A 21,206-nucleotide genomic window follows, 5' to 3' on the forward strand; every position below is an offset into this window, starting at 1 on the left:
ACACCAAACTAATTTGGGAGGCGGTCTCGTTCTCATATAGATGATAATACCAATATTGTTCTTCTTGTACCAAAATTTATATTACCCGATCTTGAAAAACAAAGGAAAAAAAAAAAAAAAAATAAGGGTAAAGAGCGCTTATGAAGAGAACCTCAAAAACAAGGGAAGCAAGAAATGAGTTGGGGGCGTTGAGCTGCTCTCAAGGCATATAAGATTTATGATTGAGGGCATATAGTGTGCTCTTGCCATATCACGTTGTATACTTGCTTCCTTGGACAAAAAAGATGTTTGGGTAGATGTATTCGTAAAATTTTGGGATCTATTTTGGAATCACTAAAATACTTTTAGAACGAGTTTGGATTTTTAGTTCCAAAACACTTTGATCTATTTTTTCAAAGTACGAATGGTCTCCGATTTCTTAAGTGTTTATTCTTTTTCAAGCACACTTAGTATGATTATTATTATTATTTAGATTGGTCACAAGGTTTAAGTTACATGCCCAAAAACTCCGGTCCTAAAAGTTGTACTGAATAAAGGTTCTACCCCTTTTGTCACTTGAATTTTAGGTTACTTGCCCAAAAGAGAGTAATATATTTATATATGCTTATGTGTTTCCTGAAGGGTGGTAAGGATTAGTCATCCCAGAAATGCCATAGGGGCATCACATGGCCAGGACAGAGGTAAGTTTAAATTTTACTGCTACTACAAAGAAAACACTCAAATCAAAACATGTTTTAGAGAATCTAAACATCACAAGTTTCATAACTTTTTGTTATTATAAAGAAAGATAATTTCTACCCTACGTTGAGGTTAGATCAATGTGCATTACTCTAGGGAGCATCAAAAGAGAGAGAGGGGCCGCATAGTGTTTCTCTCTCTTTCTTTTAGAAAAATAAAAATGGTAATAGAAGATAAAAATTATCTTGGACCCTACACCTTTTAGAAAGGCACTCGAAAGATGCGCCGATGTGGATACGCATTGACTTGCACAAACGGCAAATCTGCAACGACATAAGACGACCAGTCCTGCAACTTTAGGCAGTGGTCAACCTTTTGTGTTCACATGATAATAATAATAAAGCCCGGAAATTCTTAGCAGCAGCCTTAGAAAGAGCGAGAGGGGCATCGGTTTTAGAGAGAGAGACCATCGATTTTAGAGGAAGACAGGCATAGATTTTTGGGTTCTTGGACGGTGGTTAGGGTGTAACGGCTGCATCACAGGGTTCAAATCCCCACCTGCCCATAAAGAGATGAGCATTCAAGCACATGCAAGGAAAGAGAGAGAGCGAGAGGCCTTTATACACATTTCACAACAATGGATATAGAGAGAGAGGCATTTACACACATTTCACATCAATCCATTGTTCAATGGTATTAGACTCCATTCTAAACAAATGGTTGGGGCCCAAATCTCCACTAACTAATTCGTTAGCGTTTAACGACTTGCAAGGCTACGTCTTAGGCTCAATTCTTTAACGACTTGCAAGGCTACGTCCTAAGCTCAATTCTTACCAAAGGTAAATGTCCTCTCCCTACTGACTCACTTAAAAAATATTAAAAACAAGTCGTCAAAACTCTACTTTCCCTTTTAACTTGTGCATACAAAAATTTACATGCGGAAATCCAGAAACCAAATCTCAAACTAGAGAGAGGAATCAGTCATATGCAACCAATGGCTCCTTCATGTAAATCCAAAAACCAAATCTCAAAGTAGAGAGAGGAATCAGTAATTTGCAACCAATGGCTCCTTAAAGGCAACGTCCTCTGCTTTCTTGATAAGCAGGCGGCCATCACGAGCATCAACCATTACAATGTCCTCTTCCTTGAAATCCCCTCTCAGAAGTGTGAGAGCAATCTCATTCTCAACCATTTGTTGTATCACTCGCTTCACTGGTCTCGCCCCATAGTTGGGGTCAAACCCTAATTTCCCGAGCAGTTCAACAGCTTCTCTTGTGAACTGAAGATCAATCTTCTTCTGGTTAAGCCGGTGCTTCAGTCGGTTAAGCTGCATGACAGACCCAATTCGTGTCAAAATGAAAGAGAGATAGATACACACTCACACGCATAACCTGCTACTTAGAGAGAGGCATTCATGCCCCCACTAATACATTGCACTCATGCACAACCTCTGACGTTTGATGAGATAGAGAAGCCTTCCTATCATGTCCCAATAATGCAGTGCATGTGTGCTCGTGGGTGAACACACGTGCATGCATGTATGTACGCACGTGCATGTGTGAGAGAGAGAGAGAGGGAGAGGCACTCAAGCACAACCCCCTGATGTTTGATGAGAGAAGCATTAATATGATGCCCCCACTAATACAGTGAATGTCCATGTTAGCGTGCATGCATGTGTGTGTGAGAGAGAGAGGGAGAGAGAGAGAGTTACCTGTATCTCAACGATCCGGTTGATCTCCTTGGAATCCAACGGCTGGAACACAATATACTCATCTATCCTGTTCATGAACTCTGGCATGAACGTCTGTCTAGCCAACTCTACGACCTGCTTCTTCATCAACTCATACACTATCTCCTTTGTATCATGCGTATTCCTCAATGTCTCCAATATGAAATGAGACCCAATATTTGAAGTCATTATAACCACACAGTTTGTAAAGCTCACTGTTCTCCCCTGAGCATCAGTAATTCTCCCATCATCCAAAACTTGTAACAAAATGTTAAACACATCATGATGAGCCTTTTCTATCTCATCAAAGAGAACAACAGAATAAGGCCTTCTTCGAACAGCTTCAGTTAATTGCCCTCCCTCTTCAAACCCAACATAACCAGGTGGAGCCCCCACTAACCTTGAAACTGAATGCTTCTCCATATACTCGGTCATATCTATTCTCACAAGGGCATTTTCAGTGTTAAAAAGGTAAGCTGCTAAGGCTTTTGCTAACTCGGTTTTTCCAACTCCTGTGGGCCCCATGAACAAGAAGCTCGAGATTGGTCGGTTGGGGTCAGAGAGGCCCGCTCTCGATCGTCGAATTGCATTAGCCACCGATTTAACAGCAATCTCTTGGCCCACGACCCTCTCGTGGAGGACATCTTCCAAATGGATAAGTTTGTCCCTCTCGGATTGTTGGAGGTTGGAGAGGGGTATTCCTGTCCATTTGCTCACTATTTCAGCGATGTCAAGATCAGTGACCTCCTCCCTAAGCATTGATTTTCCAGATTTTCGGAACTCAGAGAGTTCGCGTTCAGCCTCTTCAAGCTGCCTTTGAAGGGTCATGAGGGTCCCGTATTTCAGCTCGGCTGCTCGGTTTAGATTGTATTCGCGCTCAGCTGCCTCCATCTCTAAATTGACTCTATCAAGCTATAAAATATAATGACAGGAATTAGGCCCCTCCTTTTCTCTTCCCATAGATGAAAATAAACCACTTAAAAAAATATTAATGACAAATAGGTGGAAGAGTAGAAAATAATTTAAATGGTTTGTTGAAGCTTTGTCCCTTTTTGTAATCCTCCATACTTTTTCGTAGAAAATATTCTCAAAAGTGTAGACTCAAGTTTGAGAGAGATGCAAGGATGAAAGTTAAAAAGAAACTTCATATAAAAAATATGGAATATTGAGTTGTTCTAATTTTTCCAATGTTCTCTTTTTAAGTGAACTTTTTTTTTCCCTTCAAAACTTCCTAAGAATTTCCCCAGGAAACCAAAAATTCAAAATTATTGAAAGAAACAACAAAATTTCTCAAAATTTTGATTTGTATTCTTGTCTAAGCAGTTAGGCACAAAAACAAAAAACAAAAAAACAAAAAAAATCAAACTGATGCCATTCAAAGTATATTTGAGTTGATAAAAAGAGCAACTCGTAATTTCAGTATTCCTCTAAGAATCAATGAATATGTGATTCCTAAATTAGCCTTCAACTTCCAAACTGGCTGATTGGAAGCCTAATATGGTTATGATTCCAGGTTATAAAGCAACCGACCTCCTCTTTGATTGATCGAATTTGAGTCATGAGACCCTTCTCATATTCCCACTGCTCAGTCAACTCCTTTTGCTTTTGTTTGAGAGCTTCGAGGTCTGCTTCTAGCTTCATTAGCCGAACTTTGGATGCTTTGTCAGTGTCATTTTTCAGGGACAATTTCTCCATCTCTAACTTTAGCACCGCTCTGTCTACCTCATCTAACTCGATTGGCTTGGATGTGATTTCCATCTTTAATTTAGCAGCTGCCTCATCAACGAGATCAATAGCTGCAACAGGTTCAGGTGTAAACCTTATGTCATATGGCGTCAACAACCAACACTAGTCAGCATAGGTAAAAATATTGGCAACAATTTCGGGCTACTTCATCACCGTAAATAAAACCTTCCACTACAAAGCCAAGACTAGTAGTCTAGGGTTTGCTAGTTACAATGGAAATAAACACCCAGGACTTTGGGTGATTGCATTTGTATAATATTGAAAAAAAGAACAGAAAAAAAGACGTCAGGAAAAAGAGAATTTCAGAAAGAATTTTAAAATTTATACACGATGCTGCTTAGTTCAAAGTTGACATTTTTCCCATCTTGCTAAATATTGAGAGAACTAAGAAAAGATTTCAGCCATAAAACAATTTGAAACAAGATATATCTGTCCCCAGCCCAGACAAACTGTAGAAAGAACCAAAATTTTGCAATTTGGTGTGTACCTATAAATAATAAAGATCCCTAACATTTGCAAACGTGTACTGTCATCTGTGAAATTTGCAATAAAAATTACTTTTGTGCATTTTCAATTAAGTGTACCTTTGAAAAACAAGAGGATGAAAATGGGGAACATTAGGTTAGTTACTCACCTTTGTCTGGGAGAAATCTCTCTGTGATGTATCTATCAGCAAGAACTGCAGCAGCAACCAGGGCACTGTCTGAAATCCGAACTCCATGATGTAACTCATAGCGTTCACGAAGCCCACGAACAATAGAAATTGTGTCTTCAACCGATGGTTGGCCACAGTACACCTGCTGAAATCTACGCTCCAGAGCGGCATCCTTCTCAATATACTTCCTATATTCGTCTAAAGTTGTGGCCCCAATACAACGAAGCTCTCCTCGACCAAGCATTGGCTTCAGTAAATTGCCCGCATCCATGGCACCACTTGTAGCGCCTATACACACATCAAATTAAACATTCCAGAGAGTTCAGTCAAAAATAGAAAAGAGATAATATAGAAAAACCCAGCAGTATGGCATATGGTCTTCAATGGGCATCTACGGTCAATTCCTGACAATGGATGGAGATGGATGGAGATTAAGAAGAGAAGGTCCACCAGGAAATTCATCAAGGTGCAGGAAATCTTCTTGACAGTCATCAGGAACAGAGGGTGGATGCACCTTGGGATTATTGTGGAACATACTCCACCATTGGTTTACAGCAAATTTTTTCATTAACAAGTATGAGTCAGACAGGATAGGTGCATGAGCAACATCAGGCATGTGCATAGAAATTCAAGCATGAGGCAAGACATACAAGGCTACACAGTCCATAAACTACTCCTAGGAGCATTTGTCATCAGCACTTCCTTGGAGTGTCAAATCATAAGCCATACCTTGCAGCACATATAATCGTGTAATGCTAAACGACAATTATATACCATTTGAACAACATGCATCATACCAAACAAAATAGTTAATTATATAAGTTTGACTATAATCATGAATCATTTTAGTTTGATTATTATCTTTGGGGATATAATTTAAAATACATTTCTGACCAACAGATGGGAGTTATAACAGAAAAATAGCAATCTATGTTTGCTGGGGTCATTATGCCATAGTCAATTCTCCCGACCGGGTCAGGGCAATCTGGCCACATATATATTGGCTTTTATAAATAGCTTCCTACTTAACACACTGAAATTCAGAAACAACCAAAAACTTCTGATGGTTCACTGAAAAGCTTACTAGTCCACCCAAATAGCTCTTCATTGTCTCAACCACGGGGGAGTTAAGTTGCAACTCATAAGTTATAACATCAAGTGAATATTCCACAATGGAAGAACCCATCCCTCGCCTACTCATTCATCATTGGCCCACAACATGTAGTGAAGTAGGACCCATTAACCCTGCAACCATCCTTAAGATTTTAAGGAACCTTCCCTTAGTAAATGGTACACATCAAAAAAGCTTCTCCTTCAGCCCCTTTGCCTTGTAGTCTTAGACTTCAGAATAGGCTTGACTCGCCTGACTACCTTTTCCATATTATCACTTTCTTAAGAAAGAAAATAAATGATAAGAGTTCCTTGCCTTAATTGAGTTGGATCAAGCTTCATATAATATATATATATATATATATATATATATATATATATATATATGGTAAATGATCCTGTGAGCCAATGGGCTCACAAGAAAAAATGAGCCCAACGGCTCAAATTGAATGTGGGCCGATCTGACGATCACGGATACTCGATAGTGTTTGAATTTTAATTTTTTTTTACGAATCCAAATCGCTTGAAATTTTAAGCGTGCGTTCATAAAAAATAGGTGAATCTTCAAAAAATATAAAAAAAATATTTTACACAAAACAAATTGACCAAAATACCCCCGTAAAGTTTCGGGGGTATTTTGGTCAATTGTTTTTTGTGGATTTTTCTTTTTTTTAAGGTGTGACTTGAGACGAACACACGCCTAAAATTTCAAGTGATTTGGATTTGTAAAAAAAAATTAAAATTCAAACATTACCGAACTTCCGTGATCGTCATATCGGCCCAAATTCAATCCAGGCCATAGGGCTCATTTTTTCTTGTAAGCCCACTGGCTTACAGGATCATTTTCCTCTATATATATATATATATATATATATATATATATATATATATATATATAAAATGTTAACATGAGAAGCTCAAAACCAAAAGAACAAAGCAAAACAAGCAACCCACCTGCACCAACAACTGTATGGATCTCATCAATAAAAAGTATTATTTGCCCATTTGATGCCTTGACTTCTTTTAGAACAGCTTTAAGCCTTTCCTCAAAATCTCCACGAAATTTAGCACCAGCAAGTAAAGAGCCCATATCAAGAGAAATCAACTGCAAGCATGAACAACAAATATCATACAACCAAGTAAACACAGGATAAAGAAGCAGGTTGGTTGCACTTTTATCATCTAACACATTGAGTGCACGTCCTTTATAGCAACATCAGAGAAAATGGAACCCACAACACACCCCATACCACATGTGTGATACTGCATGTAGTCTTTGGTTTCCATTCTCAACAGCAGGCAGTTGATATGAACCATTCTTCAACTTGAGCTAAGAATGGTGGCTTCACAGGTATGTACAAACTACTACAGCGCATGTAGTATGGTATACTTTGACAAATGCATTCCATGTCACTCTTACAAGTTCACAATCAAGAAGCTCTCCCTTTATTGAAACAAAGCCAAAGCCACACATGCAAAGACACAAAAAGACGGAAGGATTCCTAATTTGGGGTAACAGTAACAAGCAGGGAGAGATGATTTGCTAGCCAGCAACGTGCATTCCTTTCCACCCAATCATTCGGCAAATAAATTCAAGTAAACATCTGCATTTTCATAAAGACTTCAGACATATTCAAATGATTATTCACTTTGAGGGTAACCCGTTTCTGTGTGTCAAACTCTTTTTCAATAATGAATTCGCCAGATCAGTTATGAAAATTTACTGCAAACAACTAGGACTAAAATTCAGACAAAAAAAGAGCAGGATAATTAACCTTTTCTTCAAAAAACAAACGGGCATAAGATTCAAATTCAAAATGCCATCTCGGAAAAGCTTCCAACCTTCCTGTTCATGAGAGGCTCAGGAACATCCCCACGCACAATCCGTTGAGCTAATCTGGAGAAAGAAATTTAAAATTTTAAGCATTATCCAAGAAAAAGGAAAGATAACTCTGGTGGAAAAAGAAAACAAACAATAGCCCTATTAAAAGGACATCCATGAGGACCATGCCGAAAGAAAAAAAAGTCAATAGCCAAAAAAAATAAACCACAAAAGCCAATTCCTTCAGATATATAACCACAATGTTTATTTTTTTACTGTTTGTAACTGCAATAACTAGAGAAGAAATTTGAAGTCATGAACCACCTACCCTTCAGCAATTGCAGTTTTTCCAACACCGGGCTCTCCAATAATAACAGGATTATTTTTTGTTCTCCGACACAGTATCTGTATACACCGTCGAATTTCATCATCACGACCTATAACAGGATCAAGCTTCCCACGCCTTGCAAGCTCGGTCAAATCATTCCCATACTTCTCAAGTGCTTCATACTTTCCTTCAGGATCTGCAGCAAGATCAAAAGCATAGATCAGATGCAATTAACATCACAATTGATCAATGGAAAGAATTGTTCTTGACATCCAATGAAATGATCAACAATGATGGAGAGAAAGTAGGGCCTACCAAAATGGCACATGACCCCGATGGGTTCTTCAAGATAAGACTCGACCACAAGATAATTTTTGAACTTCAATTAGTTTGGTTTAGGAAGAAACAGGTTCCAAACTAATACCCAATCAGAAAGGCTTTTCTTTTCTTTTTTCTTTTTTTTTTGTTGGGGGGGAAGCATATCTATTTGCTGCAAGTGGCCAACAAGTCCTATTTCAAATTTTTAATAACCAACGGCATGTTTGTTAATTGTGAAATTTATTTCATACAACCTGTTTGACATAAATAGATTTCCAGCAAACAGGAATTTTTTTCGTATATCATATAAGTATGAAAAGATATCCCACAGAACACTACTAATTTGTATTCAGCGCTTTCAGGGGCTCTATTCTTGGAAATTGGATAGAGCTGCTTTCGTACACAAACATGGGAAAGCGAATAGTTCGATGAAAATCTCCTTCTGATAAAACAAAGGTACCCCAAAGAAGTACTCATGTCCAATAAAGCAAATGTAACCTACATAAGTATTCATGTAAAGTTGCCTGAAGACTGTCAATACATTTGTAGACCAAGTCAAACTGAGATTTTAGCTCCAATAAATAAAAACAGAATATATAGAATGCAAGTTTAGTAATAATAGGGGTTGAAATGGGAAGTAGTTAAGATTGGTGGTCTAGAAATACCTAAAGATATTGTTTCTGATATCGATGGTCGATAATCCAGACCCCATATCATTGGGATAAGGCTTGGATGATGACGATGATGATGAAGATTTTAAATGCCAACTTATTTTCGTAAGTCTTTTTTCTTAGATGCTAAATTCATATTTGGATATAGGATATGTGGAGATATTCATATAAGGTAAAAGAAAGTACATAAGAAACTCCTACTAAAAAAAACTTGGAGATAAGAAATCCATAAAACCAATGTGCAAAAACTCAGCCCGGTCCCAGAATTGGGCCCTTGCCTAAGCTAAGTACCTAAAAAATTACAAAAAAAATTGTTAAAAAAGCAAGCTATGCTATAAACAGCATTAAAAGCCCAAAAAAAGAGACAAAATATATAAAATACAAAATTTGGAAAAAAGTTGTTTAGAAACAATTCAAAAAATTTCCAAAAAGGGGAAAATAGAAAATAGAGCATATAATTAGAAAAACTCACAAATCATCACCAAAAAATAAATATATATGAAAATATTTATACATTGATTAAGTAAAAAAATAAATTTTTATAATATTCATTTATTTTTATATGTTGGAGTTTGTTACCAAGACTCGGCTCACAAAGGTGTGGAGTCCGAGGTACTCGGCCTCGTCCCAGTCGACTCTGTAGAGTTTTAAAACCTTGTTTAAGAGTCATAGAAAGAACAATTAAAAGATTGCAAGAGATAAAATCAGAATAGGTCCATACTTTGATCAGTTACTCTCTGATTGCCCCTCACAGCTGAGATGGCATCTTTCAATTCTTTCTCCCCAAGTTGAAGGTTCTTGAATAACTGCTGCCCAAATCTCTTATCAAAATTGAATGCCAATACTAAATGCTCCACTGACAAGAACTCATCACCCATCTCCTTCTTGTACTTTCTGGCCTTGTCTAAGAGGGCCATTAGATTAGGACCCACTCTTGGGCCACCAGTATCACCTGTTACCTGACAAACAAGGAATATGGGCAAAACAACATTTGTTATGATAAACTGTAGCATAATTTGGTTTTCCATAGGATAAACTATTAGCAGCGGAGAAGTATGCTAAAATCAATGGTCCATCAGGGTCATCACCATCCAATTACGAGAACGAGAGAGAGAGAGAGAGAGAGAGAGAGAGAGAGAGAGAGAGAGATCAAAACAGGAATGAGCCCATGGTAGTTCCACTCTCAACGCCGTCACTATCCATCGTTTTATTGGATGGTAAGGACCCAATGGACACTGGTTTCTTGTGGTATACTTTTCCTTGATAGTATCACACCTTCGGTTGCTGGTAAATAAACTGATCTGTAGCTTGCAACACCGATGTATTATCGATGCCAGCTTTAGTAAATATTCTTCTGGCCAAGCCATCCTTTTGCTCCAAAATAGCCTTCATCAAATGCTCAGATTCCACAATTTGTTGCTTGTTCTGGCGTGCTGCCTCTACTGCATCAATAAGCCCTTCCCAAGCCATCTCAGTGAACTCTGATTGGTTTATCTGATAACAACAAAGTCAATCCTAAAACCACGCACCAAGAATGACAAAAATTATGCATCTTCCATGCTGAGGCTGGCGCAAAATATGCAATCTTATCCACTAAGGAGAATATACTTCTACAAAGCAATCACTCATACGAAACAAACGCCTAATTTTTCAAACAAATGATAAGTTCTTCCAAGTATTCAAGATCATGTTTGGGTAGTGGACAAGCATAACAATAACGTAACAGCTTAACAACACCAATGAAATACGAAAACACATATAAAGTGTGGCATATTTGTTGTATTTCACCATGGAAAATACTAGAAATTATTTCAAAATAATATCTTTTTTGAACTAAAGACTATTTTGGTCTTGTTTGTAGAGAGATGCAGTAGGTTATTTGTCCCACATTGGAGAATGGGGTAAGGAAAGTAATCTTTAAATATGAGTTTATCCTCTTCACTAGTGTTCTAAGAAGCAAAGGGAGAGACAGCCCATGCTGCTACGTGGAACACGCAAAGCGTGCAATGCACATGCTGACATGCGAATGTGCACATGACTGGTCAAGCTCGAGGTTCGATACCTTTTTACCGCTATGAGCATTGTCAGCTGTAAGGCAAAGGCAGTTGCGGTAATTTGGTGCCAGTAATTTGTTGCCACCATTGAAAGGCATGATTATACAACTATTTGCCCCCTACGGCCACCGACAGTGTTTATAGTGTGTTACTTAGAACATGACGACGGGTTTTTTAACCCAAAGACACACCATGAGCCATGTGATTGTTGGCTATCTGATTGCATGTCAGCTGCAATTGGTGGATCGTTTTAATGATAGTGATCAAGGATCAAAGAGTTACAACTTCTCATCTATCAGGTGCATCACACTCTCTCTATAAACAAGAACCCATTTTGTAACTTGTATACTATCATTTTTACGACTTGTGTGACTTTTCTTTAGAAAAGAGGCAACTTGATGCTTTAGATCTTGCATTACTTGTGCATTTGTACGGGCAAGATAGTTTCATTAACCCTTTATTCTTTGTATCCCGAGAACAAATTTGCCTGGTAAAACATATACACACATTAATTTATATCAATAATTCGTGCATGGAAACAGTAAGATTGTAATTCCTACCTTGGGTTCTCAAGAAATTTTTTTAATGTAAGTCTCATTTTATCCCAACATTAAAAGACAATATTTCAGGTGAGAAATGGAGTAACGTGATGAACATCGATTGCTTTGATGGTCGAACTTCAGAAGGCGGCAACAAAAGCTCTTATTTTTTGTCGACCACGCTTAAGGTGGCCTCTATTCGCACTGATGCTATGCCTGATGTGCCACAACTAGCTTAAGGAGAGAGCGAGGAAAAAATTTATCTTCGAAACGAGAAGTCAATTCAGCCAAAGTGGATGGCGGATGACTTCATATGCAAAGGACACATCCTCAAAAGTTTTAACAATATATCATATGGCATTTATGTTTCATTATCAAGGGTGAAAGAAGCATGGAACAAATTGGAGAACAAATAGAACAATAAGGAGTCACGTAACCAAAGGTTTTTGATTTCCAATTATCTTGACTTTAAATTCATTAACAATAAGCCTATACTCAGTCAAGTGTATGAGTTGCAGCTCATCATAAGTAATCCTAAAAGCCTAAGTGAACCTAGTTGGATGAAGCGTTTCAAGTATATTCAGTCAAGCAGATGAGCTATAGCTATCGAACCTAAGGTAGCGGAATTGAGTTGAATGAAGCTTTGCAAGTGGGAGCTATAATTTATAAGTTACCCCTAGAATAGAGTACCAAAAAACGATGAAACATACGAAGGTTGACATTAACCTTGTTCAACTTCAACGTTCTCTTCAAATTAAAGAAGTGCAAAGGCTTTGTTAAATGAAAGATGTAGCCATGGAAACTCAGTTGGCAAGGAAATTTCAGTCTAAGACAAACCTCGTATACTACAAGTCTAGGGACAAGGCTTAAGGCAAGAAGTCCTTCTTTCCCAAGCTGCAAAAAGATATCTCTAATGATAAGAAGCCTAAAAAGAAAGGCAATCGCTACATTTGTGGCCAACCAGGACACTACTTTAAAGAATATCGACTCTGGAAGAGAGTTCGATGTAGCCATGGAAACTCAGTTGGCAAGGAAATTTCAGTCTAAGACAAACCTTGTATACTACAAGTCTAGGGACAAGGCTTAAGGCAAGAAGTCCTTCTTTCCCAAGCTGCAAAAGATATCTCTAATGATAAGAAGCCTAAAAAGAAAGGCAATCGCTACATTTGTGGCCAACCCGGACACTACTTTAAAGAATATCGACACTGGAAGAGAGTTCAAAAGCCCCAAAAACCAAGCAAACTTAACCAGCAAAAAACAAATGTTTGTGGCTATGATCATGTGGTCAATTAAATTGAAAATGAGTCTGGTTGGTACATAGACATAGATGCTACGGTACATGTTTGTAACAGACAAGACTATTTGAGGATCTGTGAACCGGTACAGGATGAAAACTAGTCCAATTGGGAACCCAAGCCTTGGCCAAGATGTTTGGTGAAGGCACGGAGGACCTGAAATTTAGTTCGGGTAAAGTTCACACTTCAGAGAATGTGATTTATACGTTGGATATGAGGAGAAGACTAGTGTCAAGCTACTTGTTGAATAAACGGGGTTTCAGGGGTGTAATTTGGTCATTTTGACCAAAAGAGGTGTGTTTGTTGGCAAAAGGTTCTCTTGTAATCAGATGTTTAAACTTGATTTGAATAATAAAATAAAGAATTCTTCCACATATCTCATGAATATGTGCGATTTATGAGAATATGTGCGATTTATGGCATGATTAGGACACTTGAATTTTTCTTCTATCAAAACCATGTTTAAATTAGGCCCAATCCATGAATGTGGTGATATATTTGATGGAAAATATAAAGCATGTGTACAAGATTTTTTCTTTTTATTAAAAGAGTTAACTGCTTCCAAATTAACAAGAACACCTTGTCATTCAGTGGAAAGGAATCCCGAATTATTAGGGCTTGTCCATAGCAATATTAGGAATTTAAATAATGTCTTCAATAGAGGAAAGAGGTACTTGTCTTACAAGAGAAAAAGAACCAGATATTGGTAAAGATGGTCAATGCCATGATCATCAATCCCAGATTGTATTTGTCTTTGTGGGGTGAGGTTTTACTTTCTCTGTGTTTCATACGAAATCGTATACCCTATATAAGGAAGTGAAAAGACACCTTACAAGTTGCAATTCAATAGGAAACTAAATGTGAGTTCAAAGAATTTCTTGGGAATCCTACAAATCAAAGAGTGGGGTTGTTTATCATACGTAAGATTTCCAGATTTAAAACAAAATAAATTGAGACCCCAAACCTTTGGATGTGCTTTTATTGGTTATGCACAAAATAGTATGGCATACCAATTTCTAGAACAAAGTTTCTAAGGTGATAACCAAATCAAGAGAAGCATAATTCTTTGAGAATTTAACTAGCAAAAGTGAAATAGACAATGTTAGTCCCCTTCTAAGAAGAGATGAACAAGAATTTGTAGTGAATCTATTGAAGAGGTTGTATAACTGAGGAAAAGTAAGAGAGCGGGAAAGATCCCTGATTTTTATATCCATTTAGTGGAGACCAGCCATAATAAGGTGTTTAGTGCAATACTAATGGCATAGATAGTGGAGGAAGACCTTTCCTCATTAAGTAAAGCATTAGCATCCCATGATGTTGTATTTGGGGAAAGGCCGTAAATAGTGAGATGGACTCCGTTCTTGCTAAGAAAACTTGAAAGTTAATAAACTTGCCCCAGTTCTAAATCTATTGGAGGTAAATGCATTTTTAAAAGGAAATATGCTAAGAGGTCCATTAACAAGTATAAGGCCAAGCTAGTTGCCAAAGGTTTTAAACAAAAGGAAGGTATAAACTATTTTGACACATATGCTACTGTAGCAATGATATCTACTATACAAATATTACTTGCTCTTGCTGCGGTAAACCATCCAATCATATATCAAATGGATGTGAAAATTGCTTTCTTAAGGAGTGAACCATATGCTAATATTTGATGGTAACTTGGAATAGTGGAGGAAACCAAAAGGATCCTTGGATCTAACTTTGATATGAGAGACCCGAGAGTGGATATGAGAAATTAGGTATTAAAATAGTGAGAAAGGATGATGTTTTGGTTTTCACCCCTTCTCACCATATCGAAAAGATGCTCTATAAGTTTGATTATGGTGCTTGTAAACCAACACTCACACTAACGGATCCTCATATAGAGTTAATAAAAAATTAAGGGAGATGTATTTCTCAAATTAAGTATTCAAAAGTAATTGGTAATTTGATGTATGCAGAAAGCTAGGGGCCGTCACTTGGTGTGACGGGAAAAGGTTCAGGTAGCCAGCGCAAGAGCGCGGGTTCGAGTCCTGAGAGCGGCCACTTTGTGCATAAGTCAAAGGTTAGGACCGTTTCCAGCCCACCCCTCCCGGGACCTTGCTTAGGCAGTACCAGCGCCGGGTTATGGCCCTCTATGTTTGCAGCAAGCTATACAAGACCAAATATTGCATAGGCAATGGGTAAACTTAGTAGATTTACTAGTTGCCCATGTAGAGAGCATTAGGATGTAATCTCTTAAAGTTTTTAAGAACTCTCAAAGGAAATATTAATCTCTTAAAGATTTTAAGAACTCTCAAAGGAAATATTAATCTCTTAAAGTTTTTAAGAACTCTCAAAGGAAATATTAATTTTGGCATCCAGAGTGTTGGAAGGATATAGTGATGCCCATTAGAGCACAAAACTCAAAGATTCACTATCCACATCCTGATATGTTTTCACCTTCTCAAGTCGAGCGGTATCATGTGGTTCAGAGAAGCAAACATGCATTTCTCGTTTAACTATGGAGTCAGAATTTATTGCATTAGATTATACTTGTAAAGAAGATAAATGGTTGAGAAACTTGCCTCATGATATCCCAATTTGACCCAAACCAATACAGGCAATCACAATTGTGACGATCATGCTAAAATTGCTCGAGCACGTAATGATATTTATAGTGACAAGTTTAGAAACATTGCATGCACACATGGCTTCATACCAAAGTTTAAAAAAACAGATGGGCGACTCGGGTTGGCCACCCCAAAAATCGTGTCGGATCAGTGGATCGGCGATCCTAATTAGAGAATCGGCCGAATCGAGGGTTTTGACCTAAAACAATTTCAAAAAATCACTATAATTTCTTAAAACTCTAGTTTCTTAGATTTTTTTCAAAAAAAATAGTTGTAATTGCATCATGGTTTTTCATCATTGTATAAACAAATATAAAAATACTGAGAACATGCTTCATTACATCATGGTTTTTCATTGTTTGTATGAAAAATATAGAAATACTGAGAACATGTTTCATTATTCTATATAATAACTTGATACAATTTAAAATTATATTAAAATTTTATTTCTACGTAAAATAAGTCATTATAATAATAACAAATTAACAATAAGTTATATGTTAATATTTGTAAAAGTTATACATACATTAATTAAAATTACAATCTATACTAAATATGAAAATAACATAACCCATTTAACAATGATTTATTAAATAACGTAGAAATTCAATATACTAAATTATGTGATGTTTTAATGTATTTTAGAACAATAAAAAATTCAATTTAGCAATAACAATTTTAACATAATTATAGAAAATAAGTTAACAATTTTTACATAATTATACTCATTCAACGTAATAAGATTAATGTCATTTTAATGTGATCCTATTCACATAATTATACTAATATAAGTTTAACATAATTATATTAAGTTATTAACATAAATAAACAACCACAACTTCATATAATCATATCAATTCTTGTAAGTTTATTATATGTAATTTTTTGGTTATATGTAAGTCAAACTTACTTATATGCACTTTATTCCTTGTAAATTATAAAAAAGAAAAATGACTATAATTAATCTAACAAAAATTATTTTGTAGACCATTTATTTTAGGAAAAAGTTTATATAAGAGCACGGCTCTAAACAATCAATTTAGGGTGCACCTCAAAAATTCACAAAAAGAGGTTGTTTTGAAGCCCAAAAATCCTCAAATTCATCATCTCGACCTCAAGATGTATGGACATGAGAAAAAAAAGATTTCAAGTCTTAAAAATAGTGCATCTTGTAATGCATTTTTGGACAGTCAATTTTCAAGGTTTTCGAGCATTCATAGATCTGCGCAATACTACTTTTAAAGTTTTAAATTTTATAATTAGATATTAAAATAAATTTTCAGGCCATCAAAAAGATTTCCTGGATTGAAACAACATCTTTCGACAGTATTTGAAGGTGTACCTTACTTTGATTGTTTAGCGCCTCGGCCTTATACAAACCACACCCTTTATTTTATAGATGATACTTTCCTTGTATAAGAGAGAGAGAGAGAGAGAGAGAGAGAGAGAGAGAGAGAGAGAGAGAGAAAGAGATTAATGTAAACGTCTCCTTGTATAAGCGCAAGAGAGAGAGAGAGAGAGAAAGATTCTAGTTGTCTATTGCCACTGCAAAAAGAGATATCCCGCATCGATAGATAGTGGGATGAAACCAAAGTATAAAAGTTTAGAACCGCATAGTACAACTCAATTGAAGTGCTCATGCAGGAGGTGAACTTTGGCCATGTACATGGGCCCGCATGTATACATTTGTCTGCATATTTCAGGTGCAAAATAGTGTTGTATGGTACCACGTGACGTGTTTTTTAAAGGAATAAATTCTTGAAAAAAAAAGAAAATAAATTCTCGAAAAGAAAAAACAAAAAACTGGTATAGACTCCGATTCTATATGGACCGGCCTGAACATGCCGATTTAGGAGGGACATAGCCGGATCTCAATATAGTACGGGATCCAGTTCGCCCAAAACGATTTCCAATCCGGATCGAGCGATTCCGATCCTAATTGTCGAATTTTAAAACCTTGCTTGATACAAATATTAATAAATGACGGAGTGATAAGTCTAGAATGTGTGAATAGAAGAATCTGGCTTATCCTTTGACAAAAGGCCTCACAAGGGAATACATCAATAAGATGTCAAGTAGAAATGCATGCTTCAAGGCACGTAGAATAAAGTGGCAACTAACATGTGTAAACACATTGCAGCAAAATAGAGTTACCGAGAGGAATGAGGTTAGAGTCCATATAGTAATCCTCAATGATGAGAATCCATCTAGTCTTTTGTTACCTTAAGAGCTCTAATTCAGTATGCTAATCACAAGTCGTTCTTGTGGTTAGTTGAATCACTAGACATGATTAAATATGTCATCTGCACCCATTATAGAGAGATCCATCTAGTCGATAAGTTCAGTAATGACCTGTGTCAAAGAAAGTTCAGCTATGCTCTTAATGATGGCTATAATTATATCAATCAGGGTACGTTATATATAGGGGCACCCTTGATAGAATTACTTATATAAGTGTGGAAGTGAGGCCGCTTCTTATGACATTGGACTTGTCTCTGGAGTGCTTATGAAATCGAGATATAAGCTCAAGGCTGATAATGAGCTGGCAGTAAAAGATATTTGAGTTTTCTATCATTTGTGTGTTGTGCCATAGGTATGTGGTGTAAGATCCTTGGTTTAAAGCTATATGCTACTAGTGAGCTTGATGTACTTTGGGTGCTTACACTAAGTGAATGTTCAAATCCAAAGATACCTTCATGGTATGCAAATGTCATATTGTTACCTAATGTTTTCATATTATTTTGAAATAAATGGAGGAAATTATTGCCTTTTTCTATGAGAAATACCAGAAGTTATTTCAAAATAATATCTTTTTTAACCTTTGGTACTTTGGGAAGTGTTTTTTTGTTTTCTTCCTAGAGAGAGATGTATTGGGTTATTTATCCCACATTGGAGAATAGGGTCAATCATCCTTAAATATGAGTATATCCTATTCACTTGTGTTCTAACACGTGAAGCATGTAACACACATGAGTATGGGTCGGGCCTGAGGCTCGATACCTTTTCACTGCTATGGGCATTGCCAATGGTAAGGAAAGGGATAGTTGCATAGTCTAGTGCCGATAATTTGGTACCACTGCTGAAAAGACATAATTATATATACCATACAATATTGCCTCTTCCATCACTACGGAGAGGAATAGATATTACTGTTTTATCCCTGTCCCAACTGGTGGTGTTTATGGCATGTTAGTTTGAATATAATGCCGGGTCTTTGGAACCTGAAGTGATACCATGAATCCATATTTGCATACCAGTTGCAATAGATGAATTGCTTTAATGGTCGACCAAAGAGGTACAACTGACAACTCTACATCTATCAGGTGCATTGAAAAGTCACATTAGGTGGAGATGAAAAGACAATTTGTCTCTCTATATAAATAAGAACCCATTATATGACTTTGTATATTAATGTTTTTACAACTCGTGTGACTTTCTCTCTCTAGGAAAGGGGTTAATCTTGTGCTTTAGATATTGCAATACTTAGTGCATTTGTATCAGCCATGATAGTTTCATAAGTATCCCAAGACAAATTTACCTGGTAAAACTTAGATGCACATTGTTTATCAATAGGAGGCAAATATTGTCTTGTGAAAGTGATCTATTCGTGGCCAGAAACAGTAAGATTGTAATTTAATTCACTAATTCCTACGTTGGTTCTGAAGAATTCTTCTTTTCTTACTTTTTATTTTTTTTTTTATTTTTTTCACTCTCATTTTATTGCCCCGTCTCACCCACCAATCCCAACAATGTTAACCCAAACAAAATAAGTATCCTCAACGAGATTATATGTCACGACTTATGGATGGCTTCACCATTGTATACTATTCAGATAATAATGATAACAATTAAATCAATTGACCAGCTTCTAGCTCGAGAAGTGAATTTGCCACCATAATGCATTTTGAACCCAATTCAAATATACCTAACTTTTGCAAGGCATCTCCAATTTAAACCACGCAAACCATCGAACACATTTCAGCTACGACAGAAATGCAACCATTTGAATTGGTTCATCAGGATGATGATTATTCAGATTGAATCCACAAAAAAGTAAAGTTAAGAAACAGAAAGTTTTTGACATTGAGAAAATAACAGATATTTAGAGAGAGAAAAACCTGAGAGGCGCTCTCTGCCATGTAATGAGGACTTGAGGAATGAAACTGCCTATACCCAAACCCCATCATCTTTCCGCCTAAAAAAGGCCGGAATCCGGCGACCTCCGCCAGTGAGTAACCATTTTCCGGCAACACCCAAACCTCTCGATTGATTAACAAGCCCTGTGATGATGAAACGCTTCTAACCCATGTTTCAGAGCCCCTGAGTCTGAAAGTCGCAGGAGAATTCCCCAGCAATTTTCCCGCGCCATAGACGGCCCTACCGAGCTTCGCCGCCCTTACAATCATGGCTTTCTCTTCCTTTCGTTCCAGTAATTGTGATCACTCCACTAGTTCCTTTGTTCGAGTGAGGAAGTGTTTCTTGAAGAAGGGACACACACCAACTCTCTCTCTCTCTCTCTCTCTCTGATGTTTTTGCACTCTCCGGCTCTCTTGACGCTAATTCTCCCTCTCAAGATTAGAGGTTTCTGGCTTTCCCATTGGCTCTCCACTTCGTCAGTTGCGGTTTGAACTTTGAACTTTGAACTTTGAACTTGAAGAAGAAGAGTCTGGAAAAGTGGTAGAGGCCGCGTGGAAGGCTCTGGAATATCGCCGAACCAAATTTTCCTTTCGCGATCCAAGTTGTGACACATTTTTTATTAAAATTTGTCGCCAGTATCCCTCGTAAATTACCTTATCAGAAACTGTCATATTTGCGTGTGGTTTCTACAAGGTTTTAGTTTTTTTTTTTTCCACGAATACTAAATATTATTAAATAAACAAGAAAAATTTACGTAGAAGTTCGTTATGTTTTGTATTATTAGAGTTACATCAAATAGTTTTCATTATTGTAAAAGTGTCCATTTTTTTATCTTTTATAATACTATTTTTTAAAAAGACAAGTTTGCCTCTTTTCGAATATTCAACATCCGAATTTCTAAAATAGATATAGCTCCAACAGTGTATTTTCCTATTTTCGGATATACAACATTCGAATTTTTTGGATTTTCGGATGTTGAACATCCAAAATTTTTCGCGCCAAGTTTTCCCGCTTGCTGGAGAAAAGTTATTTATTTTCTTTTTATAAAGTTGGAAAAAACGCATCATACACTCTCTTTACTGTCCCCTAATAATGTCCCCTAATACAGTAATCCACAAACTTGAAGAAATTGACTCACTATTTGAACGTGATTGGTATCGTTCTTACTCTTGCCTTATACTGTTGATTAATATATGTTTATTATCGGTTATTTTATAAGATACTCCATTTTGTTATTCATATTTGTTCTGTATTTTTCATTAATAAATGAAATTTGTCTTATATTGACGAAGTTGTTTGTTTTATATAATTATTTATTGTTTGTATAATGTTGATACATTGTATTATTTGTTTTGCCTAAATGATTGTTAAACTTGTTTGTCTGTACTAAAATTTGTTGTTTATTTTGTGTTTATGTGAGTATTTATTGTTTTCTTTTGTTTAATGTTTATTAGTCACAATTTTAGTAGTCACTATTTCAATCTATTATGTAATACTCAGATTTTATGAACCCTAAAGTAGTTAGAAATA

General features: G+C 36.6%; 1 protein-coding gene across 1 annotated transcript; it reads right to left on the minus strand.

Annotated features, from left to right (window-relative positions):
- Positions 1–1,295: 1,295 nt before the first annotated feature.
- Positions 1,296–20,164, minus strand: CLPB4 (casein lytic proteinase B4). The gene is made up of 10 exons (XM_006857118.4): positions 19,658–20,164; positions 10,333–10,551; positions 9,779–10,016; positions 8,069–8,264; positions 7,761–7,815; positions 6,873–7,023; positions 4,788–5,096; positions 3,938–4,203; positions 2,390–3,319; positions 1,296–2,005 (listed from the first exon to the last, which is right to left on the minus strand). The coding sequence occupies exons 1-10, from the start codon at positions 19,943–19,945 to the stop codon at positions 1,724–1,726; spliced, it is 2,934 nt and encodes a 977-aa protein (XP_006857180.1). The 5' UTR covers positions 19,946–20,164; the 3' UTR covers positions 1,296–1,723.
- Positions 20,165–21,206: the final 1,042 nt, after the last annotated feature.

This window comes from Amborella trichopoda, chromosome 12 (genome assembly GCF_054954075.1).
Source record: "Amborella trichopoda isolate Santa Cruz 75 chromosome 12, AtrichopodaSantaCruz75HAP2 v2.0, whole genome shotgun sequence".
NCBI lineage: Eukaryota > Viridiplantae > Streptophyta > Magnoliopsida > Amborellales > Amborellaceae > Amborella > Amborella trichopoda.